Below are 10,467 nucleotides of genomic sequence, written 5' to 3'. Positions count from 1 at the left end.
ATAAGAGACAGCATAAACTTGTACAATTAGCTTATAATGCAACATTAAAATCTAACTATTTATCTGTGCAAATATTGAAAAATATTTGTAGTTAAATTCAGTTAAATTTGAATAAGTCGACAATTTTCCATATATTTCATCTAATTACGAACGCTTCGGACAGAGTAATCATTTTTCAAAGAGGGAGAATTCTCTCTCTCTCTCTCTCTCTCTCTCTCTCTCTTTCTCGATAATATATACATAATGAACAAATTTATATATCTTTTTTTAGATAGGATTACAAGAGAATGAAACATGAAATAAATTTAATAAGAGGAAATTACACGTGTGGATTGACTCACTAATGAAACATTTGCAAGTATTCAATAAATGAAGTTTCTATGTAAAATCATTTAACATTCTCAGAATTGGCAAACGAATTCGTAAAATTTTATGCAACTAACAAAAATATTTTCATTGAAATTGGTGAGTCAGCTGACATGGCCTCTTCTCGATTAGATTTATTATAAATTGTTTTATGTTTAATTGTAAAATTAATTACAATAACAATACTTTTTACAGTGTGATATTAATTTTTGACGTAATAGAATGACAGCGTACGTATGTGTCGAGGACTACGAGAAGCATGCTCAGGAACGTTTGCCTGCTTCCGTGAGGGACTACTATAAGAGTGGCGCAAGAGAAGAATATAGCGTTAAATGGAATAGGAAAGCTTTCAAGAAGTAAATTAAATCTATCTAATCTAAAAATAAAAACGTAGAATATTGTGCATATTCGATGCGAAATATTTGAAGAAGAAAAAGTAGAAAGTTGTTATAATTTTTGTAGTTACCTATATTGAGTATATGTGATTCCTTCAATATTTTTTGTAGATAGGATATTTTGAAAATAGGATATATAATATGTATTCTTCGTGTCAGGAGAGAATTAAAAATGAGACCCCGAGTTTTTGATCATTTTTAATATTTTTGCAGTTACAGAATACGTCCTAGATTCTTGCGAGACGTGTCGAAAAGAGATATAAGCACGATAGTACTAGGTCACAAAGTCTCAATGCCCTTGGGGGTCGCACCTACCGCGATGCAACGTATGGCACATCCCGATGGAGAGTGCGCTAATGCAAGAGGTAAGTAGATGTGTTTCGTGAAATATTTACTAGATAGCGCAATGAGATATTGACACGTGGAATTGTTAATTGATCAGAACTACAACTTTATTGCATACTGTACTTTTATCATCAGATTGGTATGTTATATTTATTGTAAAATATACATATATATATATATATTTATATAAGGATTTTTTACAAATACAAACGTGTATTAAATCATATAAATATTCTATAAAAATAGTAATAATCAAAGATTAGCCCAGACACACCAACGATCACAGACAGTTAACAATACTTCTCCAACATTCATTTACCATTCCGTAATTGTCAAACATCCGCGTTTAAACATAAACGAATATACTGATGAATGTAAAGAATAATGTGTGCTTCAATCAGAGTGTTTATTACTGAAAAAACTTAGGAAATCTGGAATTTTCAGATTTTTTTATCCTTGAAAATCAGATTTTTATAACATTTTATTGGTACTCAGAGAAATTTTTGGAAATTTATTTTTACATTTAAATTATGTCTCTTTCCAGAAACATTGTTTCTTTGATAATTTTTTCTTGTCAATGCAAAATATCGATATTGATTGATTAGCAATAAGTGTGATATACGCATTCGCGTACATTCATGTATATTCTTGTTTCGTAAGATTTTATTTAATAAATCAAAATAACGATAGAAGACAATATTCAGCAAAAAAGAATAGATCATTGATACTATATTGCAGTAAGTCTTCTCTGTAGTATTTTATAGGCTCCAATTTAGAAAATGAAATTTAATCGTGGTATTTGTCTTCTTCTAATTTACAATATAAATATAATTTGTTTGCATTACTTGCACTTAAATTTATTTCAAAGTTGTATTTAAAAATTGTTTTATCTGTTTTATCTGAATTTTAAATAAAAATATCTGAAAAATTCGAGAATTCTCAGAGAATTTTTTCAGTAAACACCCTTCAGTATTTCTCAATGCTTAAATATATTGATGCATTTGCTCTTATATACAATTGCTAACGAATACTCCATTTTCAGCTTTGAGTATATTGCAGAATAACTTTCAATAAGAAGCAATCATGCTTCTGTAAATATGTAATTGTGGAATACAATAGAGATAAAAAAAAAAAACAATATCGAATGACAAACTCCATCTTTTTCTCTCATAAATTAAATATATATTTCAACCAAAAGTTATATTGATAGATATTAAGACTAAAAAAATGCATACTTATTATTCATTTTACAATTTGTTGTATTATATAATATCTGCGTATTAGTAGAAAAAAATATATTTTATATATTTTAAGTTATTCTGAATTTACTATTCAAGTTATTCTGTAATTTACGCATTAAAAATGAAGAGCTATTTTAGATATCTTCTTTTTCGTCACTAGTTTTTTTAAATAATCTAATCTGATAAAATAGTTTATAATATTTATTTATATGGGTTAATGGAATGAATAGTTATAAAACTATACGTGATAATGGAATGAATAGTTATAAAACTATTATACAAGATGTGTTACATAAATTATTATAAGTTGTTTTCTCGAAAATTATTAGAGCTTATAAAGAGTATTCTTTTAATGTTCATAGAATTTTTTATATGCCGTATGAAAAGATAAAAATCTTAAGAAATTACGAAATTTTATTATCATTTCTAAAGTTACTGAGAGAAAAATAGTTTTTAACACTTCATATTAAATAAATATTATATTCACGATTTCTTAATAAAATGTCTAGAACTTGGCCCGTTAAAAAAAAGTTCGGCTTTAACGAGAAAAAATTTACATTATTATACACATAAATGTAAGAGTAAGTAAGATTTGAAAGGATATTTGATATTTTGAAGAGATATAAGTGTTTATTAATATTAATTTGAGCGAAAGGTGAAACTTAAATGCTAAGATTATTATCGTACCGTACTCCTACGTATGGCTATGTAATGTAAGGCACGATAGAGCGCTTATGCGATATGTATAGACGCATCCGCCGATATGAAGACTGCTTGCTTCCGGTCTGCATATCTAAGGAACAAAAATTTCGCCTTACCTGCAAAATTACTCGGGTCGCGCGTCGATTGAGTCTTGCCCTTCGTTAATTATTAACATAAATGCAGTATGTTCAAATTGAAATTTGCGATGACTAGTAACCAGGAAATAAAGGGATCCTTCTTAGATTTCTATAATTCTATAACGAGTAGGAATTCGGCGCGAGCCTACTGTTCAAGTAACATGGCAGTACGAAGAAAGAGAATTCACTTGAGCTTGGGTCCTATGCTCTCCCAATTATTAATCGCCTTCATGTTAACTTGCTCTATCCGCCATTTCTGAGTGGGTGACGATTTGTCGCATGCAGTCACAAACACCTTTTTACCGCCCGGATCGGTGTCCAGGCATCTGGACGAGTAACCGTGTTGCAGCCACTGCTTTTCGACGTCGTAACGCCACAATTGATTGCCCTGTTTTCCGTGGCAGGGATACAAGCTCACCGGTGCTTTCTCCTCGCCTCTGGACACGTCCAAGCAATCCGTGCGATCCTTCGGTCTGATATCCTTATGCCAGGTCAGCCGGAACTCCTGCTCGCCCGACACTTTCGGATCGTCCTTCATACAAGTGTCCATCACGACAAGCTCGTCCCTCTTCCGCTTCTTCGAGTCCAAACACAGTTCGGTCGCGCCCATGTTCCTAATCTCCCCGTAGGCGAAGTCGTCTGGCTCGATGGGCGGATACACCTCCACGAGATCGAAGGCAATGTTCTCCATGAACCATTTAAATGGTTTGCAGCGCAATCTCGTGCGCAAGGCCTTCTGCTCCGACAAGTCACCCGGATCCAACGTTCGCAGGTGCGGGCGTCTCTTGTAGATGTACTCCGCGTACTCGTCCATCCACACCTCGGCGACCCGCTTGTAGTTCTTTCCCAGGAAGTCGCCGCGGCCGGGATTGGGGAACGGCGGGAATTTACGATAGATATGACCGACTCTCGAGCACGGCGCGTCGTACATCTGACCGCCGCACTGCCAGATCTTGAAAGACAGCTCGTACTGTTCGCCACCCCATATATCCAAGCCCGGATCGTAACCGCCTAATTCCCAGAAAAACTTGGCGCTGATCGCGAACAGACCGCCCGCCATTATGGGACTTTTGAACGGTTCCGCGGGTCTCTTCAAATCCTCGGGAAGTAACGGAAGCCGCTTGTAGTACAACTCCCAGTCGAACGCTCCTCGGGCGCCCTCGTCCTGCGCCCTGTACTCAAAAGTCTCGTAAGCTATCACATCGATGAATGGACAGACGCAGGTTTTGTAGTCCCGCGCGATGGGCTCCAACAACGGCGGCAGCCAATTTATATTAGCCTCGCTGTGCGAGTCCAGGAACACGAGAACCTTCGCTCTCGCCTTCTTCGCGCCCGCCAATCGACCTCTAATCAATCCCGAGCGTTTTGGTAACCGCACGACCGACACCTTCGGCAAGTGCTGGGCAACGTAATCGTCTAGCTTCCTTTTTAACTCGACTTTCGTGCTGGCATCGTCGACCAGTATGATCTCTTCTAAGAGGGAAGGCGGCGAGCGATTAACCACGCTCCAGCAGGTGCGCAGCAGCGTGCTGAAATGCTCGTTGTGGAAGGACACTATCACAGAAACGGGATCCAGGCTCCTCGAGTACTTCTTTTTCCTACAATCTGGATGGCGAATGTCAGGCACTGAACGATTCATTGAGATCTCATCGCTGAGAGCTGCATTAAATCCATTTACTTGATACAATTTTTCTTTTCGCGCGTCGAGGGATGGGGAGAGAAAGGCTGGTCTCCCGTGTTCCCCCATCCCCATACGTTTCTCCTCTTCCTCAATCTTCGTGTAATCATGCCAATCGATTTTGTCATCCAAATCCTGTGAAATATATATGGTATTAGTAAAGTCAAGGCTGAAGGTAGCGCTTGTCTGTATTTATAATAGCTGAGAGACTTATTCATAGAGATGACCGCAAAGACGCGGGTTGAATTTCAAAAAATAATCCTCCGTTCATTTTTTACATTAAGCAGTATTGTTATCACGTTCAGAAAACGAGCGACAATTGTCCGTGGCGATACGTGAAAAATCAGAAGTCGTAAAGTAAAGGACATTTTTGCGAAGAACAAGCTAATTTGCAAATAATAGACTTGGGTACGCAATCACCTTGATACATTCCTGATTCCTAGGAATGCAAGAGAGATGCAACTAAAACTCGTTTGCTAACTACTGTTGTGTGCATATGAGGAAAGTAGGTTTTTAAGTATGTATGCGCATAAGAGGTAATATCTCGTAATATCCGGTATGATATCGAAAATGCTTCGACTGCTGTTGATGCTCTGAACGATTCGCGATTTATATTATAAACGCGATAATCCAAGTAAAGCTTTCTTTTATTATGCCAGCAGGAAATTGAACTTAACGAAGTTACAACGGTTCCAATTCTCCCCCCGTGCTTGACGTCTGGCACGAGGTCTGGTATCTTGTTAAGACTTTTTTTTTCTTCAGGAATCAAACTCGATGAAATGTCGTACCGCTTTCCATTTATAGGTATCTCCGTAAGCAAAATCTTAGCAATACGCTAACAGTTTGTCTCGCTAGATCTGTACAAAATATTAAAACAAATTGGCATCAACTACGTTCTCATATTAAACTCGTCTAGCAGAAACCGAGCAGAAGCTGTCATTTCTCGATCATTTAAATGAAGCACATCTTTTAAATAATTACGAAATGGTTACGCGATTCTTCGTGGTTCCTGTAATTAATCTGTCGTTATATTCTGTTGATAAAATTTTGTTGTTTTTATTGATGTTCTATCAAAATTTATAGTAAACACTTTTGTGTGGCTAATTTGTTTTTAATATATTTGTGACTACCTGGATATCATTTAAATGATTACAAAATGGTAGATTTTGCAATCAATCGACCGTGATATTCTGTCAATGGATTTTGTCATGTATTGTTAGTATTCTATTAACAAAATTTTGTAATAGACACTATAACATTTGTTTTTAACAAATTTGACTGCCTCTAAATATTATTTAAAATATTATAAAATTACGGCAGATTCTGCTACGTTTCTGTAATCAAACTGCTATTATTTTCTGTTAGATTAGATCCTTGTGATGTTTCTATTAAACAAAATTTGTATAAAATAGATTTTATAAAATCTGTTTTTGATAGTTTTGACTGTCATAATAAGAAACATGTATTTTAAATAAAATGATAGATTCTGTTTGACTTTTGTAATCAATCAACTGTCATATTTTATTAATAGACCTTATTGTGTTTCTATTAGCAATCTATCAACAAAAATTTACAGCAGACACTTTACAAAATTCCTTTCTGATTTGGTTATCTGGACATCATTCAAATGTTTACAAAATATTTAAAATGTTTTATAAAATGACAGATTCTGTCAATTAATCAGCTGATATTCTGTTAACAGTATAATACATTTGCTACGTTCCTGCTGGCATTCATAAGATTTGGAACAGATACACTTTGCTAACAATAAGTGTATGTTTCCGATAAACTTCACTACCGAACTTATGAGTTATGTCTAAGGTCCATTTTCACAATGTACGGTAACCTAAAGGTTAAAAATGATCAAGAAGTTTATTATTTAACTACGTTTTCGATTAGAATTTAACCATCAAGTTAACTTGATGCCAACTCAACTGGTGTACACGTAATCTTTAGTTTATTTGATTATAAGCTTATGAAAGTGTGTTTTAATTAACTTTCAAGTTTTAGTTAACCTAACTTTTTCGTTAACCATATATTATAAAAATGGGCCTAAACGACGTGCAAGTAAACATCCGTTTTACTACTCCACGGCGGCGAGGCAGAGTTGCTCGACTTGACGTGATTACTTGACGCTAGTCACTCTTGGCTTCCCGTTCGTACCTGACGCGAACGCTCGTCGTTTCCTCGATTGCTGTCATCCCTCGGGTCGGCGGCGACCGCCGCCGCCGCCAGGGTGTCGAGCGGCGCCGGGATTCGACGGCTGGGCGGCGATCGCGCGTAACGGAACACCACGACGGTGAGGAGCACGGTGAACGCCGCCAGGAGGAGGAACTTGATCAGGCTGATCACGTTTCGCCTCATCTTCTTCGCGAGAGGATCATGTCTCGTCGCGGGGCTCGGCCTCGCGCCGGTTTCCTTCCCTCACGACGAGGAGGACTTAACCTCACCTCTTTACCTCGTCGTCGCGCGTAGTACGTGGCACTCGCGGTAGACGCAGGCGGATCTCGCCAGGCGTGGACGGACGGACGCGTCGTCCGTCATCACCGCGCCGCGCGGCAGCGGCCAGGAGATGCAGCCGAGATATAGCCGTCGACTCCCCGGCGCTTCGGCATACGCGATGATAGAGAGCCGACGAAACCCGAACTGAACAACACGCGCGACTGCTGCCCACTGCAGCTGCTCCGCTTGCCGCGTGATGACTGATATATTTGGGAGTGGGTGGGAGATTGCCGTCGCGAGAGAGACAGAGAGAGAGAGAGAGAGAGACTTCGCACTTCGCAAACTTGGGCTAAGGAAACTCGTTTTCTATCGGTATCCGCCCGCGCGATCTCACCTGCCGCTGCAGCCGCCCATCTTTTTGCCAAATGTAGCGGCTTAGCGGTTCTTATAAATCGATTAGCATCGATCGAGATCTCTGTCCTTATGCACAAATGTGTTTTTAAATAAGAAATAAGAATATGTGAATTTTAAGGAAATCATTTATACATGGATTCGAGTATTCTCTCGCTAAAGGTGACTTTGATAGTTTGATGAAACTCCGATTAATTTAACCAATGATTAATTCAACTGGCATTGCAGCAAATTAAATTTCTAATTCTAATATATTTATAACTCGATTATAATTGTCATTTATTCTGTTTGTCTTTCTTTTTATGCTTTAAGCAAGAATTAATAATTTTATAATTGTTATTAAAAATTAATCATTGATTTAGATAATTGGCGATTAATTTATAACTAGGAATTGCTTGCATAAAATTTCTAACTGTATACAATTTGTTGTTCCTAATCATTTTTTTATGTATCAAGCAATAAAAATCAATAATTCTGTTTACGTTAATTAACAATTAAAATACGAATACCATATATATTAATATAATCTTCGATTAAATTAATCAAAGTTCAATCGAAATTATCCTCGAAGGGGCTCAAGGGTGGATCCAAACCGAAAAATCTAATCTGCAATTAAAGTTTATCGCGTTTATTTAAAAATTATTTATAGTATCAAATGTCAAAAAGGTAATCTCGGTTAAATTTTACGATCTTGTCAATTTGATCTATTTTGACATATTTTAGCCTGATTTAGTTTCTGATCATTTGCGATCGTTCTGTATTTTCAGTTATTGAAATAATTATTGTGTCAGTTATACCGTTGTGTGTGCTGTTGCGCTCATTACCCAGCTAACTAATATTAGTATTATATTGTAGTTTGCAAACCTCGATTTCACCTGTACGATTACATCACGCGACTTGTTTCTGCAACACGCGTAACCTGTCATTATCTGTGTTATTCATAACTTGTAGCAGGTCTTTTTGCGAAAGATACTACGGATGTAACAACTGTATATTTCTTTCGCATTGTACATTGTTCTCATCGCGCCATTATTTTACACTGTTATCTTTCGCTAAAAAATAAAAGTTTAAAAATAAAAGTGTAATTGTCGATTAACTTTTATATTTGTCTTTTTTATCAATTTAAAGTCGTACGTATAAAATATATATATACCAAATATAATGTAATTGGCGCGTCTTGACGAAACGTTCAATATAATACCGATACAGTAATACATCATGCATGTGCGCGTGTTATTTTATTAATAGCTGACAGAACTATTAATATTTTATAGCTTAATATATGGAAAAGAAATATATGCAATATATTAGATTAAGGACAATGAATTATACAATTAGAAAATTTATTTTAAGCAATTCTACTGACTGCATGAATTAATCAATTAAGTTAATTGGAGTTTATTGATATGTATTTTATTTTACATATGTGAGTAAAATGAAAATATTCGTTTTGTCCAATTTATAGACATATTATCGTTTAACTTTTTTTACTTGTTTTAATGTGTTTTTGTCGCTGCCTTTTGCCTTTTTGCAGCTGCTCAAGCGGCGGGAACGATCTTTATTCTTTCGACGATGTCCACGAGGTAGTATAGAGGAAGTGGCGGAAGCTGCGCCGAAGGGTATAAAGTGGTTCCAGCTCTATATTTATAATGACAGAAATGTTACCTTAAATTTGATAAGACGTGCCGAACGTGCTGGTTTCAAAGCGCTGGTTCTCCCCATCGACACGCCGTTTTTTAGTGACAGACGCGCCGATTTAAGAAATAAATTCTCGTTGCCTAGCCACTTGAGGTATGAATTCGGAGATATTACATATTATTGAAATTATATAGAAAATATATTGAATGTATAGAACAAATATTATATATAGTATATGAAAATACATGTATTAAATGTATAGATGAACGACGCGAGTTAGTAAATTCATTAAAATTTTGAAGAATACAAATTAAGACAAGAAATGACAGCATTTGTAAGAAAATTTTGTGCTTAGAATTCTAAATATAAAAAAATTAATTAGTCTTGATAAATTTAAAATAAATAATAAAAAAGTCAATACCTACATATAGATTTGTTAATTTAAATGAAATTCATATAATATATGTATATGTATAAACATAAAAACAGTGATACGCATATAAAAACGCTCTTTGTTTTAGATTTGCAAATTTCCAAGGTGATTTATCGCAGCGAATAAATTACGCGAAAACTGGCTCTAGCCTCAATGAATATGTTTCTGCATTGTTCGATGCATCCCTCTCCTGGGATGATGTAAAGTGGCTTAAAAGGTATCTGCGTATCACCGTTTGTGAACTTTCTTCTTATCTTGACATTTTGGAGCATTATTAGATCTTTTATCGTACTGCGTCGAGCAAAGGCAAATATTTAAATCAAATTGTTGTAGAATTACAACGCTCCCGGTAATTCTTAAAGGAGTACTAACGGTAGAGGATGCACGTCTAGCTGTAGAAAATGGGATCGACGGTATCATAGTATCAAATCACGGTGCGCGTCAGATAGATAGTGTTCCAGCAAGGGTTGGTCCATCTCTTGCTTAAAAAGATTCCGATATTAGAAATTATTAGACAATTTAGAAATAATTATATTCATAGATCGAAGTTTTACCTGAAATAAGTAAAGCTGTAGGAGATAAAGTCGAAATTTATATGGACGGTGGAGTGACGCAAGGTATCGATGTATTCAAAGCCTTGGCGTTGGGTGCAAAAATGGTATGAATTTGTCGAACACAC

General features: G+C 36.0%; 2 protein-coding genes across 2 annotated transcripts in view; one reads left to right on the top strand and one right to left on the bottom strand.

The window, feature by feature from the left end:
* Positions 1 to 10,455, top strand: part of LOC105454825 (hydroxyacid oxidase 1-like) — a 10,886-nt gene extending 431 nt beyond the window's left edge. Inside the window, 8 exon segments of the mRNA XM_011697724.1 lie at positions 272 to 465; positions 562 to 722; positions 975 to 1,126; positions 9,252 to 9,298; positions 9,300 to 9,508; positions 9,877 to 10,005; positions 10,122 to 10,254; positions 10,330 to 10,455. Coding sequence (XP_011696026.1) covers positions 589 to 722; positions 975 to 1,126; positions 9,252 to 9,298; positions 9,300 to 9,508; positions 9,877 to 10,005; positions 10,122 to 10,254; positions 10,330 to 10,452 — 927 coding nt within the window. The 5' untranslated portion in view covers positions 272 to 465; positions 562 to 588 and the 3' untranslated portion in view covers positions 10,453 to 10,455.
* On the bottom strand, positions 3,288 to 7,540 carry LOC105454824 (N-acetylgalactosaminyltransferase 6). The gene is made up of 2 exons (XM_011697723.1): positions 7,028 to 7,540; positions 3,288 to 4,999 (listed from the first exon to the last, which is right to left on the bottom strand). The coding sequence occupies exons 1-2, from the start codon at positions 7,226 to 7,228 to the stop codon at positions 3,371 to 3,373; spliced, it is 1,830 nt and encodes a 609-aa protein (XP_011696025.1). The 5' UTR covers positions 7,229 to 7,540; the 3' UTR covers positions 3,288 to 3,370.
* Positions 10,456 to 10,467: the final 12 nt, after the last annotated feature.

Source organism: Wasmannia auropunctata, unplaced genomic scaffold (genome assembly GCF_000956235.1).
Source record: "Wasmannia auropunctata unplaced genomic scaffold, wasmannia.A_1.0 LD335974.1, whole genome shotgun sequence".
NCBI classification, from domain to species: domain Eukaryota; kingdom Metazoa; phylum Arthropoda; class Insecta; order Hymenoptera; family Formicidae; genus Wasmannia; species Wasmannia auropunctata.
Note: the sequence above shows the minus strand (reverse complement) of the source record. Positions and strands in the feature narration are given on the sequence as shown.